This window comes from Papaver somniferum, unplaced genomic scaffold, assembly GCF_003573695.1.
Source record: "Papaver somniferum cultivar HN1 unplaced genomic scaffold, ASM357369v1 unplaced-scaffold_16, whole genome shotgun sequence".
Lineage (NCBI taxonomy): Eukaryota > Viridiplantae > Streptophyta > Magnoliopsida > Ranunculales > Papaveraceae > Papaver > Papaver somniferum.
Window position 1 is genome coordinate 2035136 of NW_020625486.1, and position 25817 is coordinate 2060952.

A 25817-nucleotide genomic window follows, 5' to 3' on the forward strand; every position below is an offset into this window, starting at 1 on the left:
TCTCTCACCACGTGAACTCATTGAAGTGTCCACAAAAATCTTAACCTATCACATTTCGTATATATACTTGGTATGCGCGAAATAACCAAAAGTGATGGCCATTGGCTTCAAGTCAAATATGAAAGATACATTAATTTTAGATGTCTTTTTCTAGAAACAAAATAACAATCCCATCATTATATCCTCACGCATGTATGATCTCCAATTCCATATTTCAAATTGGAGATCACCGAAACTGGGGCAAAAAAAAATATCATCCCCAACTCTGCACTCATCTATCTTTAGGCTTAATAATATACAAGGTAGACAGGTATTAAATAATTTATATCCGTAACCACATAAAATTATTGTTAATCATACTTCGTAGTCCGTACTAGCAAAAATAAAATTGTTATCCGATCTGTTACATTGAATTACCCAACATAAACATCCTCCGATAGTACAATACATAGACTAGTCTGTCTTTCTCTGTACAAGAAGGAACACAAAATTATGAAAACAAAAACATAAATACCAATCCTGTGTGGAGAAATTAATTACCTGGCTTGATTGGGGTATACCCGGATTCATTTGGGTACACCTAATAAGACAAAAGCTAGGTCATTTTGAAGTAAAAGAAGCCACCCCTTAACCATGTTTTTTTCTAAATGGCTAAATTGTACCTGCAATGATTAACACTAATTTAATTGGAATGATTAGATTAGTTAAATTAGTTAGTTGACTTATATGACTGGATTTGGAAATAATTGAGAGTAAGAAAGAGTATGAAGTAGAAAAGGAAGTTTTGGAGGGGAAAATTAGGGTTTTTGAGAAATTTATGATATGAGTGAGACGAGTGATTCTAATCCTATTTTTGAAGTGGGAGAGTCTTCTAATTTTCCTCCTACGGATGAGTACTTGTATGATGATCTACCAAATCATGATCAAATGGATTATATGCATGATCCTCACTTTTATTTTCCTCAAACTCAAGATGGGTATGGAAGTGATGAATGTCTTGAGCCAAACATAGAATTCAACGACCCATAAGAAGAGAATGGAGCTGCAAGTAATCAGGTTGACAACTTACGTGGTGAAGATTGTCATTATTCCATGAAAATGATCGATTTTGCTTTTTTTTCTTTCACTTTTGTTGTTCAGTATCGGCAAGGTCGACGATTGTCGATCATGCAGACTGTAAGCACCGACGTGGTATATAGTACCAAGTGCTCCGATTTTTCATGAGCAGTGTTTAGTCAGCAAGGTCTAAAATATGAACCTACCGACTACAAGAACTTTTACAGCACAGGAGACGGATTTGAAACATGCTTAACACGGTATTGTAGTGGATACGTAAACCCTGCCGACTATAGTTTGGTCGACACTGTTTTATTTTCCCGCCATGCAGGCTGTTCTTTAGTCGGTGTTGTTTTATATATCAACCCTGCCGACTATTGTAGTACATATCAACTAACTTGTGATGTTTTGTAGATTGCACTGGTGCCGATGACGGATCAGCCTCAAGCTTACAATGTTAGGGGTCCTGATACTTACGCACATTATGTTAATGATTTGGAATGGAAGGAAAAAGACGACGCGGTCAAGTGGGTTATTGAGAAAGCAAAAGAGAAGATGTGCGTTCTAGTTAAAAACACCAAACTAAAATATTGGCGTTTTGAAATGGTATGCGAGTGTAGTGGATCGCCGGACGCGAGTAACAAGAGAAAGAGTTATGTGTATGATAAGAAGAAGACTAGGTGTACAAGACGAAGTCAAAGAAGTGTGGATGCATATTCAAGATTATTTGATGGAGGAACGAACACACCGATCACATGTGGATAATGAATAGAGTTGATGCTGGTTGGCATAACCATAAATATCCGGAAAGTCTTGTTTGGCACTTCCGAGTTGCCAAGTTGAAACCGCACGAGTTCGAACAAGTTGCTGAATTAAACCAAGCAAGCTCGTTAGTAAGTTCAAGAGGGACGACCCACATAACCTTTCTTCATTGCCTACAATTTATGCGGCCAAGGCAATTATCAAAAAAATTGAATGGGATGGAAGAAAGATAATGGAAGAATCACAATGGTTGGCACACAAATACAACTAAACGGTGAGACACCATGAGTCATCGGAGGGGAAGGTGGATCGTATTTTTCTTGCGTATCCCAATATGATTCAATTGGCGCGATGCTTTTACCAAGTTTTGTTCATGGATTGTACTTATAAGACGAATAGGTACAACATGCCTTTGTTGAACATTGTAGGACAAACCTCGGATAAGCAATCGTTCACGGTGGCATGGTGTTTTATGGATCGTGAGAAGGATGATAGCTATATTTGGGCATTGGAAACTTTGAAGCTTCTCTATCACGAAGATGAAACTCTCGGGGTTGTAGTGACCGACAATGAGCGATCAATAATGAACACCATGAGGATAGTTTTTCCCAATGCAAAAAATTTTCTTTGCACTTAGAATATACAATGCAATCTTAGAAAGAATTGTAGGAATCATATCCAAAAGCCAAAGGCAAAGAAATGTACTAAACGTGAAAAGGAGAAAGATAAACGTCTTAGTAAACTAACTAAAGAGGAGAGAGAGGACGAAAAGAAGAAAGAAGACGGAGAATAGAAAGAATGTGAGATCAAGTTTGGGTTATTCATGAAAGCGTGGGATAAGTTGGTTTGGTCGATGAGTGTGGAAAGATATGAGATAAACTCGAAGGAGTTCGAGGATGATTGAGGCACTAATTACCCCAAAGTAGTGGAATATTGGAAGAGACAATGATTGATGACACACAAAGAGAGGTTTTTGTATGCCTTTACTTACAACTATAAACATTTGAAACTTGAGTCCACAAGTATGGTAGAGCAAGCTCATGGGAGACTAAAATGTCTACTTTTCACGAGTCAAAATGGGATTGTGATGGTGCAACATGTTATCCATGAGTACAGTAATAATGATATCAACAAGATACGAAAATAATTCGAAGAAAGTAGGTTCCGGAATTTGAAGGAGTTTAAGGAGGATAATTGGTTGCTTGATGGAATACATTGCAATGTATCGCATTGGGCAATACGTTTCATGATGAAATATCTCAAGTTGTATCAAAAGTATGACGACCGAGCACTCCTTGTCAGTGTAGGATAATGAAGGATATCGGACTTCCATGTCTTCATATGCTTGGTAGGTATAAAACTCCGATTCCGATTGAAGATATTGACCCTTATAGGAAGAAACTATCTTTCAAACCGGCTCCAAGAGAAGATCCCGGTGAAGAGTTTGGCGACATGGAACTTGGGAGAATAATCCTCGATAAGTACCCCATGTTGAATAGGTTGGACAAACAAACTATGAAGCACAAGTTGATGCCGATTGTTTACCCTTTTATGGAAGAACTTCAAGAACCGGGGAAACAAGATCTAACGGGTAGACCACCTACCACAAAGACGAGGGCAGAAGAAATTAAAGATTATTTTACAAAATGTGATCCATCCGGACATGATTATACCGAGACGAAATATAAAGAAGAGTCGGCTAAAAAGAAAAGAGGTCGTCCGAGGAAAGAAACAACTACACCAACCGTTTTCAAACTTGAATCCAAATAGCGCTCAACCTCTTGAGAGTCAAGCAAGTGTGGAAGTTGTTGTAAAGAAAAGGAGTCATCCGAGGAAAAAAACCCTCAATAAACCGTTTCAAACTTGAATCCAAATGACACTCCACCTCTTGAGAGTCAAGCAAGTTAAGAAGATGTTGTGAAGAAAATAGGTCGTCCGAGGAATGTAGTAAAACCGGTATTGGAAGAGTATCGCGTACAACTACCTCAAATTATTCGAGAGTCGTTATTAGTACAGACGACGTACCAAATGATGGAAATTATGGGTTTCGCGTTGCCTCCCAACAATTGGGACACCTAGGTGGAGCGGTTGAGGAGAATCTCACACAATGCCAATACATAAGAAAGAAGATGGCCGCCCGGCTAGAAAATGACAATGAGTTTTATATCTCAATGATGCTAGAAGGTTCGATGGAGGACAAAGAAGCGACTTTTAAAGAATTGCTTACTAGAAAAGGGTACAAGTCCAAACAATATGCCGACTAGAAAAGGGTCGGCAAGGTTGGTTATTGATTACCTTGCCGACCTTGGTTAATGTTTCACAGTTGTCATGGCTGTTATGAAAAGTCGGCATGACCTTCATGTTATGACCCTGCCGACTAACACTAAAATCCTAAGGCCGACATCCTATTTTAAAAAAAAAAATTGCCGACTAAAAACCCTGAAAATCATCATTTCCGATTGCTAAACTAATATAACAATCAAAAAACAAAAAACAATAATGGGTTTGAGTTTAGAAATCACTTACAGTCTTCTTTTCACCGGTGAATGGTTCTTTTCAACATTGTCAGAGATTGGATTTTCGGGTTTACTAGTTCCAACTTTTCCCTTACTTTTTTTCTCTGATTTAGATCTTTTGATATGTCCTGTTGAATCTGTGTAGCTACTTGATCGTTTGGATTCAACCATTTTTCAGGAAAATCAAATTGGATTATTTGCAGAGATTTGTTTCTATGATTTTCATGGAAGATGTAGATGAAGAGGAAGAAGAGAAGATTAACATTTTTTTTTAGGTTTTTAATTTTAGGGTTATTTGATTAAATAATAAGGTTAATTAGTGTAGGGGTACTAAAATAACTTCACACATTTTTGACCTCCTCTTAGTAAGGGCACTATGTCCATATAAATATGGATATACCCCAATCAAGCCTGGATTAATTACTAACTACTTTAATTAAATAATTAATTAATTAATTAATACTGCTTCACAATTTTACCATCAGCTTTTGGTGTAATCATGGTCACAGAGTTGTACTCTTTAACAGAAAAATAGCAAGGAAAAAAAACATTATAATAAATTTTTTGAGATGAACCAGAAAAGACAAAAACTACAAAGCCTAAAAAAGATGTTAGCATAGCCATAGCTATACCTGCACTGTGTGTTTGGGTAGTTGTTAACTTGCATGCAATAAGCAAATTTTTGAAAGAAGAAACAAAACAAAAGTCCTTTTTGTACCATTTTCACTTAAAATATATATGTTTGAAAGGTCATGTACATGTGAAAGTATTGCCTTATCAAATCTAGACAATTCAGATACTACAGGACTGTTGCTCGGATAAAGCAACTGTTTTATTGCCATTTTGGTGATTTAGAGAGAGCTAGATCAGCAGTGTTTCAGCACTATATATGAGATCAAATTTTTTGGTCAAAGTTTGTTTTTTCAGTACTGGTGGTAGATATGTAGCTAGAGAGAAAAGACACTCCAAACGCATCATATATGGAAAAAGAGAGAAATAGTTGATTAACTACATCACATAATAAGAGGTTACATGATAAGACCAGTAGATTTATCAATATCACTTTGATCAGTCTGGTTGATATTTGATTTGTCTACTGACAAAACTACTTACGCTGTTACCATACATAATGCTTTTTAACTATAATAATTAAGAAGATTCAAAAAGGGGAAATGATCCTTAGCTTGATATGCCATATGATCATCATTAACTTTGCTAGACATGATTGAGAGAGACACTACTGTTTGCTAAAGACAGCAAGTACTTGCAGCTAGACATGAGAGAAAAAGACACTACTTGCTAGAAGAAACTGAATCAAATCGTCGATTTTGAATATCAAAATAATGTGCACATAATTAAGTATATGTATGATCATCTTGATATAACATTCTTAAGGCTTTTCTGTTCTCATCTTGATAGACTATAGAGGAAGCCCTAGAATTGACTGAATTAATAATGTGCACAGTCTGACTGATTACCTACTAGCCAAGTCTGTGACCTTCGCAAGAAACATCACATGGGATTTCATATCATCACCACATTTACAGACAAACAGAATTCTTTTGGGTCATGTTCAATTGCAATCCTTATTTTTTTTGACATGCCTCCACGCACTCCATACAGTACAGGTTTTGGATAGAAACTGAATTTCTCTTATTACATTAATTTTGGATGGCTTAAGTTTTCTGGTAGGGGGGGAATGTAATCACTCACACACCAAAAAAAAAAGTATGCAATATCCTCACATGATTACATTGCATCTTGATTTCACCCGTGAAGCTGGTCTTGCCTACTAACAAATCACCTTGCAAGCACCCAGTTGCTAAGAAACCGTGCCTAAGAATCCTTGAAATGTTGACAGTGGGGGATTTGATCCCACACCACCAGCGCCTTACGCTGGCGCCTTAGACCAACTTGACTGAGAAAAACGGTTAACGTGTGGCAGTGACGACAATACAGAACGTTTTTACCGGAGTCCAAACACATTTTGTGCCTCAGAACGTGTAGTGCTTTCTACATTACAAAGTTCCTTCTATCCCAAGAGTTATTTTCAGGTCCAACTCATTTTGGCAGCCGAGTTGACCAGCAAATATTACGGTGTGTGGTCTCATCCAAGAATGATCAAGAAATGTTGGTGAAAACCCACTACTACACTCTCTCAACTTACTTTATCAATATCTCTATCTACATGAGAACCAAAACCCTAGTAAGTGAAAAAACGGCAGCAGATGTACTCTTTCTTTTGAAGATCTTTTGCTAATGGCGACATCGGTTTTACTTAGATTACGTTTGGCTTCAGTAAACTCAACTGATCTAGTTACAAGATGTGTAAGTTGATTACAGAATCAGAATCATCTTTTATTTGTTTATTTTTTTTAGATCAGAGAATGGAGAAGAACATCTTAAGACTGGCATGGATGTTTTAGTAGCAACATAATACTCGGCATCTTCTATCATTTTCTTGGCTGGAACTTGGGTCATTAAAGGCTTGCTTGTTTTTTGCTTCTTAATAGACTGCACATAGTTGTTTTTGAGTGGTCATTCTTATCATAATAACTTTGTTGAGCATGTATGATTGAATTGTTCTCTTTACAAACCAAAAATCATACACAGCGAAATTCAGAAACTTTGTTGAGCATGTATGACTTTGAAAAGACTTGACTAAGTTGAGAATGGAGATTAGGCACTGAATCAAAGAAATTGATGGTGTTTTTGTTTATGCGATGGAGAAAACTAATCAATTCGTGTAATTTTAGTTTGTTGTTGGTTGTATTTTGCTCTTCTCTTGGTCCTTGTTATTCATGATAATCATCTAGGTACTTACTTTCCTTCATGTTGCAGTTGCCTTGTGCAACACCAAGAACAAATACTCCATTAATTCAGAAATGGGGGAATTTAGCTAGATTATTCAGGTTTGTGTGGTTCTTTTTGGTTTTATGTGATGAATTAATTTCCTGTTGTCAACTGATTTTGCTAGTACGTTATGTTTTTGTACAGCTCAAAACCAAAACCTCTTGGTGATGATAGTGATGTAATTGGAGTGATGGAGGGGAAGGTAATTTTAATCTTTTGCAAGTGGTTTGATTTTAAAGTTAGCCATAATATGTTGTATCCTTGTATTGTAAAGCTGTTGTTTACATTTGGTTGTATTGGATGCAGAAGATTTGTACAGCAGCTGACAATCAGACTCAAGGTGAGATAGATCCTGACATCAAGTTACTAGCAGAATTCAGAGCTATGGGTTTCTCCCCTGCACCTGCCAAAACCATGCTGGCTGGAAAAGAGCAGCAGAATACCATAAAATTGTCTGGAGGTCTTTTGGAAAGCTATATTGAGGACATGATTCCAGAGGCAATAATAGTGCATGAGAGATGGAGGGGTGCAGATGAATCAACCTACAGGTTTGGATGGTTCCTTTTGTTTTTATGTGATGAATGTGTTCCTTGTTATCCACTGATTATGCTAATTACTCAATATCGGGTTTCTGGCAGTTTAACACCTTATTGTAATGACGTCATTGGTATCGATCTAGGGACTATCAACTCTTGTGTGTCGGTGATGCGAAATAATGTGCGTTTTGATTTCTCCTCTGTCTTCATTCCTTATTCCCTTGAAAAAGTAACTTTTGTGTATGAATAACGGTTGCTGGTGCATTTACAGATTCCAGAAGTTATTCATAATTCAGATGGAGTACACAACATACCTTCCGTTGTTGCTTTCGGCCCGAAGGGAGAACTTTTGGTTGGTTTTCAAGCCAAGCATCAAGGTGTGACTAACCTGAGCAACACTATCTGTAATTGGTAGACGCTTCGATGGCCAGAAATATACAAGATAATTGGTAGACGCTTCGATGACCTCAAGACACAAAAAGAGATGAACATGGTACCATACAAGATCACTAAAGCTCCAAATGGTGATGCTTGGGTTGAGGCTAATGGCCAGAAATACACACCCATTCAAATTGGTGCTTATTAGGAAATAATATATGAGAGTCTATATTTAGGAGAGATGCACATTAAGTTGTGAGAGTTATATTAGGAAAGTGTCTATGTTTAGAGTTTGATCTTAGTTAGGAAAGTACCTTGAGTGGTCGTCAAGTTTGTGAACAATATAAATAGGCTGTTGAGCCATGAAAGTTGAGATACCAAGAATTATTATCAATGTAGTCTATTGCTTCCGCGCGTTTATGCTCTCCTCTCTCTTGCTCGATCCTTAACATGGTATCAGAGCAAGGTGAGAGGTAGAGAGAGGAGAGGAAGAAAATTAGAGAGTTTTAAAGGATTTAAAAAAAAAAAAAAAAAAAAGGAGAACTGTTCGAAGTTGTTCGAAGGTCCGTCGTGTTGCTGTGTTGGTGTTTGTTTTCAGCATGGTTCGAGAAGTTGCGATAAACAAGACGTAAGTTTGTGGGTGAACAGAAAACAAAAAGAAGTTCTGTTGTTGTTTTTCGTGAAACAAACAACAAAGTTTTGAGAGTTTCATAATTACGAAACAGGGAGAGCTTGAGATTGTGAAGTTTGTGAATTATGGTGGTTAATTGATGATGCTCGTTGCTGTTGTACATGATTTCTATATCATGTCCTTCTCGGTGTTCTAAGGTTTACTGCCGACGTGTTTACTGCCAACGTAGGTGATTGATGGCTGATGATCATGGATACTAGTGTTTTAAGAGAAAGTCGCGTGAAAGTAGATTGTGTTGTTTGCTGTCAAGCCGTGGTGGTGTATGTCTTCACCAGTGTTCGAAAGTTAAAAAAAAAAATTGGTGATGTTTCGTTGCTAGAGCTTTAGGGTTTCAAGACGACCTAAAAAAAAAGGACGTAAGATACTGCTCCAAGACCTGGTGTCTGTCAAGATGTGTCGATGGGTGATTGGCATATAGGTTTGAAGGATATTTTTGAGGTCATAAAGGAGTGTTCCAAGGATTTACTACCGACAGATGGTGCCGTCAGTAACCAGGTGGCTAATTGGGAATTCGGGATACTTGATAAATAAGCAAGAGAAAGATGAAATTGATGCCGAGGCTTCCAATGAGACGGTGGTTGCTGTGAGGCTGAGAAAGAAGAAGTTGGGTACTATCATGGGAGTTCGGAGAAGAAGGCACATGCTGTGATGTTGCTGCCATTGATGCTGCAAGAAGAATGGTTGTTCCCAGTGGTTGTTGTTGCCGAGAAGACAAGGAAAGGAAGACAAGTGATCCGAGCTCGTTGTGTTATTCAGGAATGTAGTGGCTGCGTATGGTTATTGTCGCTGGTTTTACAAATCAATAGAGATGGAAATTTGGGTTTCACGACTCAAGAGAAGCTGTTGGAGCTGTGATGGCGTTGGTAGAAAAAAGACGAGTTGAGTTTAACTGTCTTAACTTCCTGTTGATGGAATCCGCAGGCAAGTTGAAGTGTAATTGGAAGATTGTTACAGAGGCTAGCAGTTACATGAGAACTATTACAGGTGAACAAAAGTGTGACAAAAGAATGTCACAGTTAAGTGTTACTGAAGAATTGTTACAGAGACGTAACAGAAGATCAAAGTTGGTACTGCAGTCAAGAAGGACTGGTACAGTTTGATGAAGTTGATCGAATTCAGAAACATGGTGATTGAAGAGTTTGTGGCAGAAATTTGGAAATCCTACAAAGTGCGGAAGACTTTGTGTTAGTTATTGCTTGTGGCAGAAGCATAACAAAAGAAAGATTGTGAGAGAATCTTAAAAAAAAAAAAAAAGTGTGAAGGTTTCGCAACAAAAGCGTGACTGGAACAAGAGAAGAAGAAACAACATTCATGTTGTGAAGAGAAAAAAAAAAAAAAAAACAATCACCAAGAGGTGATGAGAAAAAGAACAACAATAGTAGGTTAAAATCCTATGAGTTGTCGAGAGAGTACACAAAGTATTCTATCGAAGAATCCAAGAAACCAAGAGTACAAGAAGTATTCTACCGAAGAAATGAAGGGGACCGAAATGTCCTTAAACTACGAAGAGGACCATAATGTCCTAAAACTATGATTGAGACCGTAATGTCCTAAAACTTCCGAAGGGTACCGTAATGTCCTTAAACTACGAAGGGGACCGTAATGTCCTAAAACTTCCGAAGGGGGCCGAGATGTCCTAAAACTATGAAGATGGGACCGAGATGTCCTAAAACTACGAAGGGGACCGAGATGTCCTAAAACTACGAAGATGGGACCGAAATGTCTTTAAACTACGAAGAGGACCGAAATGTCCCTAAACTAAGAAGATGGGACCGAAATGTCCTTAAACTACGAAGGGGACCGAACCGTCCTTAAACTACGATCTGAAGATTTTTTTTTTTTCACAAAAGTGTTGAAAAAAAAAAAGAAGAAAACTGAAGTTAAATTTCTTTTGTCCAAGATGGGCATTCGTGATCTACATGCTCCATCTTGAGGGAGGGTATTAGGAAATAATATATGAGAGTCTATATTTAGGAGAGATGCACATTAAGTTGTGAGAGTTATATTAGGAAAGTGTCTATGTTTAGAGTTTGATCTTAGTTAGGAAAGTACCTTGAGTGGTCGTCAAGTTTGTGAACAATATAAATAGGCTGTTGAGCCATGAAAGTTGAGATACCAAGAATTATTATCAATGTAGTCTATTGCTTCCGCGCGTTTATGCTCTCCTCTCTCTTGCTCGATCCTTAACAATGCTTTTGTACTTACTAAGATGAAGGAGATAGCTGAGGCCTATCTTGAAAAGAGCGTCTCCAAAGCTGTCATTGCAGTTCCTGGTGGCTTCAGTCATCCACAAAGAAAAGCTACAATGGATGCAGGGAGACTTGCTGGTCTGGATGTACACAGAATCATCAGTGAGACAAGTGCAGCTGCTCTTTCTTATGGGCTTAACACTAAGGATGAAATCATAGCAGTTATTGATCTTGGTGGTGGAACCTTCGATGTTTCGATCCTTGAGATTTTCAATAATGTTTTTGAGGTAAATAGATGACTGTTTCTGCAATGTGACTTGTTCTTATTTTCTTTGCTATACTTAACTAACTGGCTAATCTATGTAGGTTTCTCCTATATGACGCTAAATTCTTTGATTTTTATCAACTGGTTAATATATGCAGGTGAAAGCTACCAGTGGTGATACATTCTTCGGTGGAGTGGATTTTGACAGCACCCTATTGGAGTTCTTGGTCAGTGAGATCAAGAGAACTGACTCAATTGATTTGTCAAAGGATAGATTGGCTCTGCACAGGCTTAGAGAGGCATCTGAGAAAGCTAAGATTGAACTGTCATCGATCTCCCAATCTGAGATCAACTTGCCTTTCATCACAGCTAATGCTTTAGGATCTAAGCACCTGAACATCACCTTGACAAGGCCGAAGATTGAGTCGTTTTTCAATCATCTGATTCAAAGAACTCAGAATGCTTGCAGGGTCTGTTTGAAGGATGCTGGCGTGTCTGTGGAAGACATTCATGAGGTTCTTTGTGTAGGAGGCATGACACGAATGCCTCTAGTACAAGAAGCTGTTTCTGAGATATTTAGCAGTGCAAGCATAGTGGTGAGTCCTGATGATGCAGTTGCCATGGGTGCTGCCATTTATGGCGGCATCCATCATGGATATGTGAAAGATGTCCTCCTGTTAGAAATTACTGCCTGCTCCATTGCTGTTGAGAGCTTTAGTGGTGAAGTTACAACTTTGATTAACAAGAACAAATTCATTCCAACAACAATAAGTACAAGGGTTAGTTCCTGATCTCTATCTTTTTTGCTTAATATTTTTTTTATTCAACTTAATATGTCAGTATTGTGTATTAACTTAATAGGGAGTATTGTGTCATGGTTGCAGTTTTCAACAGGTGATCACAATCAAACCCCAGTTATTCTACGCTTGCTTGAAGGTGAAGATGTGGCTACAGATTATGAACTGATTGGTGTGCCTAGCCTTATGCACCTAAAGGATTGCCTGTCATTGAAGTTAATTTAGGTTTAAATTCTGATGGCATGATTGATATATTTGCTAAGTCTACTCAATTTGGTAAACAGGAAATATTAGGAGTTGAATTATCTGATGGTACACAGTCTGACAACAAAAGTAGGATGGTGATTAGAGAAGCAGAACAAGACATTGGACAGAAGTGCCCCATAGACACGAAAAGAAGTGCAGACTTTTTGTTGAAAAGATCTCCTAACGCTGTTGAGCCTTTTATAGTAGATTGGCGGGCAGAGGGTGCAGTTACTCCAGTCATGTGTCAAAAAAAAGTTGGTACCTGTTGGGCTTGTGCAGCTGTATCTGCAGTTGAAAGTAAGCACTTTCTTACTTATGGTCATCTAATCCCATTATCTGTCCAACAAGTGGTAGATTGTGCAACTATAGATGGATGCAATGGATCAAATGATCACGTGGTATATAGGTTTATCAAGTTTCATGGGATTTGTTCGGCTGAAGAATATCCTTATGTTGCTAAGTCTCAGTCCTGTCAACTTGGAAAGAAATCAATAGTATGGATTAAGGGTTGTGTGTATGTTCCAGTAGAAGTTATGGAGATAATTAAGGCTGTTAGCAAACAACCTTTATTTGCTTGCCTCAGTAAAGAGTTTGCTTGTCATCCAGGCTATTACAAGTATGTTTGAGGTCTGTATTATGGTGGAGAGAAGAATGTACCTGTAGACGCGAATCCTAATAGACATGCGGTCTGTATTGTGGGGCATGGAAATTATAAGGGGGCACTCTTTTTGATTTTGAAGGACTCGAAGGGAGAAACTTGGGGTGTTTTGGGGTACATGTATCTGGTCATTACTCCAGACTTGGCTAAACAAATCGAGTATGTTTCTTACCCAGTAATGTAATTGAAAGATTGAATTGAGTGTGTGTCTAATTATCCAGTAACGTAATTGAAAACCAAGGAGCGTACTAGGATTTGAATAGAGAATGGAGTTTTTTGTGTGTGTGTCTTGTTAGAGAAAATAAGTGTATATTTATGTTTGGTTTTTTGGTCTTGGTAGGATTGGAACTTATGTTCTATTGGTCATTAAGGACACTAGTTCATTTTCACTATTTGTGAATGAACCTTTAGTCCCACATAGTGGAAACTAAAGATGATACCTCTCCATAAGAATTGAATTTTTTGATTTTAGAGTGGTCCTTGGGTCATACACACTTTTGTGTGAGGGAGAAGACTTAGGCAATGAGCTAGTTGATGCAATCACACATTTCACACACGCGGGTGCTTCGCACCGAAGCATGCACGCCGGGCTCGGGTGTGACTTATCTTTTTGGCAAAAATTCTCTTAACTTATTTCCTAAAAGATTTTAATCTTAATTGTGTGTGTGTGTGGGGGGGGCGTCTGACCTGGTGAGAATAATTTCTTAATGTCGACATTATTTTCTTTCCGTTTTTCCCTTATGTCGACATTATGTGAATGGACATTATGCACTACACCAAAATCGGGATTTTCTCACAGTGGAGATTATCACAGTTTTTTTTTCAGTTACAGATACACCTGTGACAGGACTTGTAACAAGTATAACTGTTAGCAGTTTTTGAATCATGACAGTAATTAGTAACTTAGTTAAGTAACAATAATAATTGTTGGCAATTGTTTTTGAAAACAACAATTATCATCTAACTACTAATTCCACCCAAATTTTTTCAATATCAAAAACAAACCCCAAATTTTACCACAATTTGAATTTCTTTTATCACTACCATATCAACAATTAGACTAATCACAGTTTCATTAAAATTTTAAAATTAAATATTTTATTTTTCTAAAATATTAATAAAATACTTTTTTTTCTTTTCTAATAATCCATTCTTATCCAAAACACCAAAGTCTTGGTCAAAATCAGTCTTCTCCTCCTCACGACCCAAACTCTTCTTCTTTTACCCTAACACACCACAGTCTTCTCCTCTTCCATTAACACGCATGTACGTCTGCTTCAAAAAAAAAACCCATCTCCATCTACAACGATTTCATCTCAGGTTTGCTGCCACTGAAACTGTTGATTTAAACTGGATCAATATCACCAACGCTATTCATCTCGACCAATCTGGATTTCATGCAACTGAAGATGACGGTTAACGGAAATGATGGTGATGATTCGTCGGATTCTCTCAAGAATAGATAGGTAAATGATTCTCTATCTATTCTTATTCGATCTGTAATCAATTTTGGTTGTATTAAACTGTTGATTTTTCTAATTTGGTAAAAAAATTAGGGGAACATTTTATTATCCGATCAGCCGTTAGGGGAACAGTTATTTAGATTCAATTCGCTTTGGTTGAGTATTGAATTGGGTTGTGGCTGTCGATGGATTATATGTGATGGTTTTCTTTTAATTAGATTTAAATGAAAAAAAAAACTTCAGAAGCTAAGTGTCAAAATGGGAAACATTTGGAAATGTGGGAAGTGAGGAAACATCTTTACGAGAAGGGTATTGACAGGAGTTATGTTATTTGGGTCTTTCATGGTGAAAAAGATGGTGATAGTGCGATAAGGCGTCCAAGTGGTAATTTTATACCAACTGAAAATGATGAGCAAGTTAGAGAAGGTGTAGTTGGATATATGGGTTCCTTTATCGATGTTGCTTATGGAGTTGTTGACTGGGGTGATGGTGTTGGTATTAATGAAGAACTTGAACCTGAATAATTTTTTCCTGAACCAGATTTGGGTAAGCGATATAATAGGTACAAACAGTTAGCTGAAGAAAAGTTGTATCCTGGTTGTAATACTGGCATCCTGACTGCAATTGTGGAGCTGCACAATGTAAAGAAAACATACAAGATTTCAGGTAATTGTGTAAACAGTTTGTTGGGTGTGATCAAGGGTTGGTTGCCGGAAGGAAATAATTTACCAGTAAAATACACGGCAATGAAGTCGATGCTCAAAGATCTGGGGATGAAAGAAAAGTCTATCCATATGTGTGAGAATCATTGTATTTTTTATTACAAGGACAATGAAGATTTGACAAGTTGCCTGGAATGCCTCGCACCAAGATATAAGGTAAAGGTTAATAAACTTGGGGAAGAGTTTTCGTCGAATGAGCCTTCCAAGGTATTGAGATATTTTCCCCTTGGGCCAAGGCTCAAGAGATTATATACGATACCTTGGATAGCACATGCGATGACATGGCACGACCGGGCAGAAGTTTCTACAGATTATATGCGTCATCCGATCGATTCATCTCAGTGGGATTTAGTGAAGAAGAAATTTCCGGAGTTTGAAAATGAGGGAAGAAATGTTTGGCTTGTAATTGCAACTGATGGATTTAATCCTCATGGTATGCAGTCTTTGAATTATAGTTGTTGGCCTGTGATAGTGGTTGTGTACAATCTTCCTCCTTCCTTGTGCATGAAACCTGAGTTCCAGATCATGACGATGTTGATTCCTGGTCCTAAGGCACCAGGGAAATATATTGATGTGTGTCTCCGAGTGCTAGTAGATGAGCTTAAAGATCTGTTTGAGGAAGGGATATCTGCTTTCGATACGAAGAAACAAGAATCATTTCAGCTGAGGGCTTCTTTGATGTTTGGTATCCATGACTTTCCAGCACAAGGTAATATGTATGGATGCACAACACACGGCTATTTTGCTTGTGTACATTGTGCGGACAAGACTCGAAGTTCGTATCTGTTGTACGCAAGAAAGAATATTTACTATAATTATCGGATATACCTCAGGGGTAATCATCCTTAAGGAAGGGAAAGAACTTGGGATTAGAAGCTGATGAAACTATGCGTGCTCCAAAGCGACTGTTAGGAAATAAGTCGTTGGAGAAACTAGCAAATGTGACTTACAAACCTGGTAAATTGGTGGTAAGAAGCAAGGCGCCGAAAAGAAAGACATACGATCCCGATGTCGATGATGATCCTTATGGTGATGGTGTTGACAATGAACTTACTGGTGCATTCTATAAGCAGACTATCTTTTGGGAACTGAAGACCTATCATATCCTCTATTTCCGTCATTGTGTAGATGTAATGCACACTGATAAGAATGTTATGGAGCATATACTCGAGACGATCTTTGATTTTGGTAATAAGTCTATGAAATCAAGGAATGCAATGGATGGATTGAACGAGCTTGGATTGCATTGTGGACAGTGGACTACTAGTAAACCCGGGAGTACAGTTGCTGCTAAACCAATGTTTGTCTTAAGCAAAGCTGAGAAGGAATCATTTTGCAAGATTCTGAAAGACCTCAAATTTCCTTCTGGTTTTTCGTCGAACCTGAGCAACAATGTTAATATTAAGAATTCAAGTCTCAGTAACTTCAAATCCCATGACTATATTATGGAGTATTTGTTACCTGTTTGTATTCAGCATGCTTTTCCAAAGCACCCAGAGTTGCGTCGTGCACTTCACCCGATTAGTTTGTATTTCAGATTGCTTTGCTCCAAAGTCCTAAGCAAAAGTGTACTGCAGGAGTCTAAATTCATGGTTGCCGAGGCAATGTGTGTGCTGGAAAAGCTTTTTCCAGCTTCATTTTTTGATATAAATGTTCACCTGACGGTTCATTTGGCTGATGAGGCCTTGCTCTGTGGACCCGTTAGATATCGGTGGATGTACCCCTTTGAAAGGTGAGTTTATGTTTTAGTTATATGTTGTTGTTATTTTGGATTTGGCCTATATTTTATAATGAAATGACAATGTACAAACTGATACAGGGCAATGAAGGAGTTCAAAAACAATCCTAATAACAAAAGATACATTGAAGGGTCTATTAAGGAGAACAACCTCATAAATGAAGCAGTCACGTATGCCATGGAGCACACGTCAAATCCGCGTGACGGAAATCACCAAGCCAGTTGGGAGGCCTTTCTTGGAGAAGAGTCAGAGTATAGTGATGTTGGTCCTTTGGGTAAAAAAGGAACGAAAGTGACGCTCTCTTACACACAATTTATACAGATACAAAGGTGGGTGCTTTTTCGATGTAATCCAGATGGGCTTGCTGATTATTATAGGTATTTTCACATGTTGTGTTTCTCACATGTTGTGAGTTGTTTTAATTTCATTGATGACTAAAATAGAAAAGGTAGATAGATACGTACATAACCAAACTGACTGAATCCTAACTTATCTAAAGTAAAGAGAAATCTTATGAAACAAATGAGATAAATCCTAACAAATTTACTAGCTTATATACTAGATTTACAAGATTCGGTGTAGAATTATTTTACTTTGAAGTAGCTTGCGCCTGTATCTGCGGCTCTTCTTGACTCATGGCTTGATTACTAGGTACTGGAGTTGCTGGTGTAGCATTAGTTGGTATAGGAGTTGCTAAAGGTACCGGAGCAGGTGAACTACCAAAGATAGATGGATGTGCAACATTACTGTCTGGTAATGTGGAATAAATCGGTTGATCACTGAGATTAGCGCGATTATCACTAAGGTGACCACAGTCTGACAGTTTTCGGTCTCCGGACAAATTACACTAAATCAAACCCTGAATCTATATCAGTTAACACCAATTCAAATAAAAATTCATTGTTACACGAATTCGTGAATCAGTGTTAATGAACACTTGGTTTCAGAATAACAGAAGATGAAAAAAATAAATAATAATACTCCAATTATCCTGAATTCATCCTTTAAGTAGCAGTTTACCAAGGAATTTTCCTTTTTATGCCTCCAATTTCTTTTACATACTTAATCGAAAGCTACCTCTTGCAAGTTAGGTTGAGTTGGCTGAAGATGACAGAAATGAAGTTGAATAATGAAACGAATACATAAGTCGCTGGCTAGAACTGGTGCCATAAGAAAAACTACAAAGCAAAACACAATGTCCCACTATGATTTTCCTGCAATAGCGAACATAGAAAGAGTTTACATAAGACACGGGACTTGCAGAAACGTTATTCAATTTCGAAAAAAAAGAATTAAAAGTTGTACACGATGCATAACACTTTTAAGTATACAAGGGTTATATCAGAAAGCTTCAATAGCTTCTTGTTGAGACTTGAATCGAAATCAACATTCTTGTAGAATCTGCATTTTACCAACACAAACCAAAGTATTAAAATTCTAAAGTGGATACACAAACTACACAGCAAGTGGAACATTAAGCCTAAACCTTAGCTGAAATCGCAAACACCCCGATGTGACAGAAAGAAACTACAAAAGGGTACACAATACTCACAACTATCGGTTAATGACAAGTTCCAGTTGCAAATCCAGCTGATTATGGGGTCATTGTGAGCAACATCCATAAGAATGATTTTCAAATATTTGTAGGTTAAATTCTGCATTGTTGAAGCAAGAAAACTAGGTTCAAAATTCTGAAAAATACAATTGACATTCATACTGGTCATATTTAAAATGACAGAAATGAAGCAAGAAAAAACATAAAGAAAAGGGAACCAACCATGAATGAGTTGAGGAAACAGGGCGAGTACAATTGAAGGAGGTAGCTGTAACTAATACTTGTCGCTAAAGAAAAGAAAAAAAAATTAGAGCAGCCTTTGGCCGCCTAGTTTGATTTATATACCAACCTCGTATACAAAAAATTATTCGTCGCATACTGAAGCACTTCGAAAAAAACACATTTTGAAGTTCTTGGAAACAAATGTGATAATGATAGTGAATCACGATGATAAAATGATAGGAATGTAATCAAGTTTTTCTTAATATTCTCTTTAGAAGGGTAAAAACATAATATATTGGCTTTGGGGCAAAAAGTTCTCGGGAACAACCCTCACTCTTTATCCAAATGCAGACTTAGTTTCTCTAAAACATTCAAACAAACTCTGGACATGGTTATACTTAATCCCTTGGATATTTATGCTTGGATTAAGTTGTTGCTCTTTTCTGTATGTGTTCTGCGCAATTATACTCCCAAGAGTAATGCAGAGGCTTGATCTGGTATGCGTAAGAAACTTCAAGCTGCCTTTATTACTCGGGCCTTAACAAAATGGAGGGATACTGATGGTTGTGTTTCTTTGATTGTGGACTTTCTATCATATGATAATCTCTTATCTAAAAATAAAGTTTTCTCTAAAAACAATACTCAAGATGATCTCAATTTGAGACTTTGTAGATGAAAGCTTTGTCAGGGTTCTTATACTGCAACCATCCGTGTTCTAACTTCTAATGGTGTTGCACCGTCTACTGATGCAACCTTGTCTGATTTACAGCTCAAGCATTCTTCGGTACCACCACCAGTTTTTTGTCTTCTCCATATTTTGAAGTGGTGGATGCTACGGCTAATAATGATATGGTACTGAACAAAATTAAAAGTTTTTCTATGGGTACCGCATGTGGAAGGGATGGTTTTTATGCTCAACAATTGCTTGACGCCCTCAGTGGTCCTACAATAGCTGTAGCAGATGAGCTTCTTGCATCTATTACTGATATTGTAAATCTTATTTTAGCTGGTAAGTGCCCTCCACAGCTTGGTCAGTTTATAGCTAGCGCACAACTTACTCCTTTACTTAAACATGGAGGGGGATTAGACCTATTGTAGTTGGTACAATATGGAGAAGACTAGTTTCCAAGGTTGTTGCATCCCTTGTTAGTAAGGATATGACCAGTTAATTAAGTGATTTCCAATTTGGCGTTGGTGTACTATGTGGAGGTGAGGTTATTTTACATTCAATGAATTGTATATTGGATGAGAAAGGTAGTCTTACCTCCTTGTCTATGCTTCTTGTAGATTTCAGTAATGCTTTTAACCTCGTGGACAGGTTTTCCATGCTTCGGGAAGTGCGTCTTAAATGCCCTAGTATTTTCTAAATGGGTTGAATTCTGTTATGCTTCTCCTGCGAAACTATATTATGGTGCTTCTACTCTTTTTTCTGCCAAGGCGTAAAACAAGGGGACCCTTTAGGGCCTCTACTTTTCTCACTGAACTTGCATCCTCTAGTTTTAAAGATCTCTCAACAATATAAACTTGATTTGCAGGCATGGTACTTAGGTGATGGTACCATTGTAGGAGATACCATGCAGGTTTCTAAGGCCTTTCATATTATTAAGAATGAAGGTACTACTGTTGGTCTCCGTATTAACATACAAAAAACTGAATTGTTTTGGCCCTCTCTTGATGTAAGAATTCTGCAAAAGGATATTTTTCCATATGATATGGGTAGATCTTCTATAGGAGTTAAATTACTTGGTGGTCACGTGAGTCTAAATGTTAATTTTTGCAGTCAATTGGTTTTCGATAGAGTACATAAGACCATTCAGTTGATGACGGCAGTACGCAAACGTGAAGATCCACAAAGCGAGTTGCTACTTCTCCGGAATTGCACATGTTTCTAAATTCTACTTTTGCGATGCGTACTACTGCTCCTAGTTATGTGAAAGACGCACATATAATATTCGACAGTTATCTTAATAAGTATATGAGGCAACTAGTGACTGGTGATAGACCAGGTTTTGGGCCATTACAACAAAGATTAGTGTCTCTGTCAATCATAGATGGTGGTCTTGTTATCTATTCTATGTTTGATACTATGCAATATTGTTTTTTGGCTTCTTCCTCTCAAACCCTACACTTACAGAAGAACATCTTATGCAATACATCGCTAGTGTCAACATCAGATAATATTTCAGTTAAAGGTCCAGCATATCAATAGGCTTTTGAACATTTTGTTCAAGTGTGTGGTATTGATTCATATCAACTTAGTAATCTCTTTACTTCCCCTCATCCTATGCATTCTTTGAAAGTTCAGTATTTTGCAGGTGTGACGAAAAACATGCCCTCATTTTTCAATATGTTAAGGCGTGACTCAGTGCTTAGGAAATATAATAAAACCAAGCATTCTCAAGATTACTTGCTTGCTATACTTGCGAATGGGCTTGGACAGAAGTTGGGGCCGCGTCAGTTTTTTGCAGTTCTTAGTTATAGGCTAAGCATTCCCCTCTTTGAAGAAAACAGTGTGTGCTTGTGTTGTAACAGGGATATGGATGTATATGGTGACCACGCCTTACATTTTTCTAATGATGTTGGTATCAAATTTAGACATGATATTGCTCGCAACACTCTTGCGGATATTTGTTAGAGGGCACCATAAATTTGAAGCGTCTTTGGGTTTCTTATCTCGTGATGGAGGTGAATCTAGACCATCGAATATTCTTGTCTACAATTGGGAGGAAGGTCGTGACACTTTTTTGGATGTGACGGTGGTTTCTCTTTTTGCCGGGGGTGGTGTAGAAGGTTTTAATCCGGGACATGCTTTGCTTAAAGCTGTTGAGCGTAAAAGGATGTAAATACCTTGATGTTTGCACAACTAATGGGTATAGTTTTAGTACCCTGGCTTTTACAACTTTAGGTGAGCTTGGTATCGAAACTATAGAGTTTTTATTAATATTGAAAAATTATATAGCTAGGCATGATGTAAATATTAAAGTTGGTAATTTTCTTTTCATTAGAGTAGGTTTAGTGATTCAAAAAGGTGCAGGGACAGATCCAGGATTTTCAAACAAGGGGGTGAAGCTAAATCTTTTTTTACACAAATCATTAAATATTTTTTATTAAACCAAAGCATTTAACTTGATAATTATCAAAATATTAAAAGGCGTTCTTTTAAATCTCGAAAATCATCAATAATTGAATCAATGCTAAACTTCTTAGAAATTTCTTTTTAAATATGCACTACCAAAGAGTCTCCAAGTAATTCGTCACCCATTTTACTACGAAGTCTAGTCTTGATAATCTCCATTGCTGAAAAAACCCGCTCTGTTATTGCAGTAGAAACTGGTAGGGTAAGCACAAGTTCTATCACTCTATGTTTAAGAGAATATGTAGTCGATTTTCTATTCTTCACCAACCATTCACAAAAACTAGATATATTCCTCAATTTCTTAAACTCTTCATAAGAGACAACAATATGCTCATAATGTCGAAGTTGTATCTTCAAGTGTAATTCCTCTTGTTCCGTGAAATCCTTTGGATACAACTTATCGACCAATCTGCAAATATCATCAACTCTAAATGATTTTTTCCATTCACGAGGATCCAAAGCTGAACTAAGGATAAGAATTTCATCGTTTCTTCGTTGAACATGCTATTCAGTTCTAGTAACTGCGCATCTATAGCAGCATTAAATTTATCCACACGATAATGTTCCATAATCGTAAAAGTACTCGAATGATGACGAGCTCCAACTCCTCTTACTAATGGAACATAATTAGAATCGAAATTAGGAACATCTATATTTCTAGCAGCACAAAATGCACTTACCTCATTGATTAAGTAATCTGGCCCATCATCTCTCAAATTTTGATAAAAAGTAAAAAAATACCTTCAATAGGATCAATACAATCACTTTCTTGTCAATCCAACAAAGATGAAAAATTTCACAGGTAAGAGGCTTTTATTTTAGTTTTCTTGTTCCCTTTCTTTCTCATCTCTCGATATTCTTTCCTGTATAAATTTATTAAAAAATCAATACAGAATCCCCAAATTTCTAAGGACTAAAGATTAAAACAGATAAACTATAAAGAGACACACGTATGTAACAAGCACAATTACGTGTCTAGGCTAAGAAAAGTCAAACCCAAAAGTGCAGACGAATAGTCCATGAGCATTGATAGACACACCGAATTTAGGGACCATGGAATACACTTCTGGGAAATCAATGGTCTCCATCAGCTTCTCAACAGTGGGATTAGAACCATGGGAAGTGGGTCAACTGCTCTTTGTCTCTATGGTGCATCTTCGGTGCTTAATCCGAAGTGTATCAATCATTTTCGATAGTCCATTCCCCACGTGTTCGCAAAAAGCTTAACAAACTTAGAAAAAGTATCTTCGAATAGTCCTTACAGTATTTGCAATTTATTTAGGGGGATGACAATGGAACTTTTTCCAAAAATTAAAGGATTTAACAATGATTAGTGAAGATTTTCAGTATTTTAGGGGAGGCGGTCGCCACCACTGTTCAATACACACCTTCGTCCCTGAAAAGGTGTTGGAGCTCAATTTGTGGTTAAGCTTCCAACCAGTTCTTTGTAAAATAAAATTTATTTTCTTTTAAAAAAAAGAAAATATCGATTGTTATCTCGGATCATTGAAAACCCTCGTTCAACGAGTCGGATCCGGTTTCGGATCTTGTGGTATCTGGGTGGAACCGGACTCATTGGCAATCCTAATAGAAGCCCTCCTTCAAAAGAACCAGAAACTTCTACCACCTGGTTACTTAGAGGGCGGCTCAGAACAACCATTGCGCTATCTCCTTGCGAAAAAAGAGGTTCCAAAACTGAAACCCTAATAAAATATCTTGCTCTGAAATCATCTTGTATTGTTGATGGCGATTTCGATTCTCCTGAGATCAGCTAGATCTGCTGTTAATATAGCTTCCAGATGCGTAAGTTTTTGTTTACTTGACCTCTAATTTGTCTATTTGATAGCTGTGTTATGCTAAAATGGAGGTTTTGTTGGGAATAGATTGTCAGATGCAAGGCATGACAGAGGTTTTTCATAATCGCTAAATTTTTATTTCTGGATTCATAAATATATGACAGATTGGTCATGTGTTTTAGTGATGCCAAGATTGTTAATATCTTATTTTCCTTATTATATGGTAGTTTTATGATGCTGTTTATTGTCGTTTTGAGATGCTATTTTTCAGTGAAAAATGGAGATTTTGTTTGCTTGTTGGGTTGTTACGGTATGATTTGGGGTTGAAAGTTGTAGGTGTTTGATGTTGGTTTGTCAAGTTCAATTGGAATAGATTTCCTTTCTAATATTGCTAGATGCAACTGTTCTCGTTTGATTTAGGGTCGAATGTTGTAGGCATTTGTTTGATGTTGGTTAGTGAACTTCTATTGGATAGATTTGCCTATCTGATATTGTCAGATGCAATAGTAATGAAGTCATGATTCTTTGGTTGTTTTTTTCAGAATCATTTTTTTCCCCTTTAGATGTGAACTAGAAATCAGGATTTGTGTAATTTTGGTTCACTGTTGGTTGTATTTAGGTGCTCCTAGTATTCATGATTATTATGTGGAAACTAATTCCCTTTCACTTTGCAGCTGCCTGCAACTGGTGCAAAGGCTTGGACTGCTGCTATACCATTGAGTTGGAGATTGGGGAGTGTGGCCACAATATTCAGGTTTGTGTTTGGTTTGTATTGCGACGAATTATTAGTACCTTGTTTGTTGTCTCATTACTAAATGTTATGTTCATGTGCAGCTCAGGATACCGTGGTTGTAATCAAAAATTGGCACTGAAAATTTCAAGGGAACGTGAAGCTGTGAAGGTAACTGATGATATCATCAATTCTGAGGATAAGCTCCTTGCTCTGTTTTTGAGGTGGTTATCAATTAATGAACACCATTTCGATGTGGATGATAGAAAAGCTTTCAAAGAGAGATTTGAAATCTTCAAGGAATCTGCTCGGTATGTCCATAAACATAACCAAACCAAGTCTTCCTGCATTCTTGGATTAACCTATTTTTCAGATTTGACTCCGGATGAGTGTGCACACTTGTCGTATAAGGTCTATCCAAAGAAAGAGGTCTATATCTAAATATTTAAGAAAGCTAAGTCTTAGGAATCTAGTTCTATTATAGATTTATAATGCTGTTTCACGGATGCTAGTGGTAGTAGTGATGGGGGTGCTGCGGACTTCAAATGGAACTATGGGTTGAAACTTTATTGTATCTTGTTTAATTAGGCTCTAAATTGTATTTGGTTTGAGACCTTTCTAGAAAAAGTATATTGTGCAAATTATAAACAAAAGCAGAAATGAGTTCTCCCACAGGTTTAGTAGCATTATCTGTTTGGGTGGCAAACAAAAATCCAGGGCAAGTAGAAACTAGTTTCCAAATTGCTGTCTGCGTAGATTATCTCGATTCTTAAGAATTGGTGGAAGGTCCAGTAGTGATGAAAATTATACCACAGTCTCACTAAGCTAAAGTTTCTAAGAACTTGCAGCTGCCACCAGGAATATTTTCCCCCAAAATTCCTTAGCCTGGCCAAAGATTTTAGTGTACCACTTGAAAACTATGTACAGATGTTATCTTCACAGGTAGTTGCAGTTAGACAAGTTAGTGAAGGAATTATTTTTGCTTCTACAGATACCCCGACCAGTTGACGTTTCCCACAGTTCATTTGTAAAAGCCTCTTACACCATCCGAAACATCACCCACTAACTTAATCTCTTTCTTGCATTGAGACCCAACTTCTTTAAGATGATTCAAAACATCTTCCACCCATTCAGAAGCTAAAGGAATAAAATACTAGCACGATATATCAAATCCTCCTGTAATTCATGGGATGTCAGACCCTCCAACATATTGTCCTATGCGATGAAGAATATCACCCCAAGCTGTCGAACTCCCTCGGGTTTAAAAACCGCATTCCAGAACCTGATGAGTCTGGCCATATAAGTCGTCTCATCCATCAGTATTATCTCCATGAACCTGAACTTTATATAGATTTTAAAACTCACTCAACAATCCGACATCTACAGTTTTGGAGTTGTCTTTCTTGAACTGTTTTCAGGGCGCAAGGCAGAGACTAGACTAGTCGCACTGAATGGGTTGTTTATTTACGACCACTTGGAAACTCAACCAGTTCTATCGAGCAAATAC

The 25817-nt window shown here is 37.4% G+C and overlaps 2 protein-coding genes and 1 pseudogene across 4 annotated transcripts; all 3 read left to right on the forward strand.

Moving 5' to 3' along the window:
- The first annotated feature begins 1036 nt into the window (after positions 1 to 1036).
- Positions 1037 to 12915, forward strand: LOC113337409 (annotated as a pseudogene).
- A 1250-nt stretch (positions 12916 to 14165) lies between these two features.
- Positions 14166 to 17780, forward strand: LOC113337452. Of its 3 annotated transcripts, none has more exons than XM_026583136.1 (3): positions 14166 to 16864; positions 16952 to 17200; positions 17523 to 17780. In XM_026583136.1, the coding sequence occupies exons 1-3, from the start codon at positions 16020 to 16022 to the stop codon at positions 17566 to 17568; spliced, it is 1140 nt and encodes a 379-aa protein (XP_026438921.1). In that variant the 5' UTR covers positions 14166 to 16019; the 3' UTR covers positions 17569 to 17780. The 3 variants fall into 3 exon arrangements, with proteins under 3 accessions (XP_026438921.1, XP_026438920.1, XP_026438919.1); XM_026583135.1 differs by lacking the exon at positions 17523 to 17780 and having other exon boundaries at positions 14166 to 14413; positions 14504 to 16864; positions 16952 to 17394; XM_026583134.1 differs by lacking the exon at positions 17523 to 17780 and having other exon boundaries at positions 16952 to 17394.
- A 5635-nt stretch (positions 17781 to 23415) lies between these two features.
- Positions 23416 to 24999, forward strand: LOC113337456 (probable cysteine protease RD21B). The gene is made up of 3 exons (XM_026583140.1): positions 23416 to 23587; positions 24255 to 24334; positions 24415 to 24999. The coding sequence occupies exons 1-3, from the start codon at positions 23528 to 23530 to the stop codon at positions 24749 to 24751; spliced, it is 477 nt and encodes a 158-aa protein (XP_026438925.1). The 5' UTR covers positions 23416 to 23527; the 3' UTR covers positions 24752 to 24999.
- Positions 25000 to 25817: the final 818 nt, after the last annotated feature.

Coding starts and splice junctions, on each gene's coding strand:
- LOC113337452 (XM_026583134.1), top strand. CDS start 16,020: ATGCGTGCTCCAAAGCGACTGTTAGGAAATAAGTCGTTGGAGAAACTA. Junction 16,865..16,951: donor TGGATGTACCCCTTTGAAAG/GTGAGTTTATGT, acceptor AAACTGATACAG/GGCAATGAAGGAGTTCAAAA.
- LOC113337456 (XM_026583140.1), top strand. CDS start 23,528: ATGGCGATTTCGATTCTCCTGAGATCAGCTAGATCTGCTGTTAATATA. Junction 23,588..24,254: donor TTAATATAGCTTCCAGATGC/GTAAGTTTTTGT, acceptor TTCACTTTGCAG/CTGCCTGCAACTGGTGCAAA. Junction 24,335..24,414: donor AGTGTGGCCACAATATTCAG/GTTTGTGTTTGG, acceptor GTTCATGTGCAG/CTCAGGATACCGTGGTTGTA.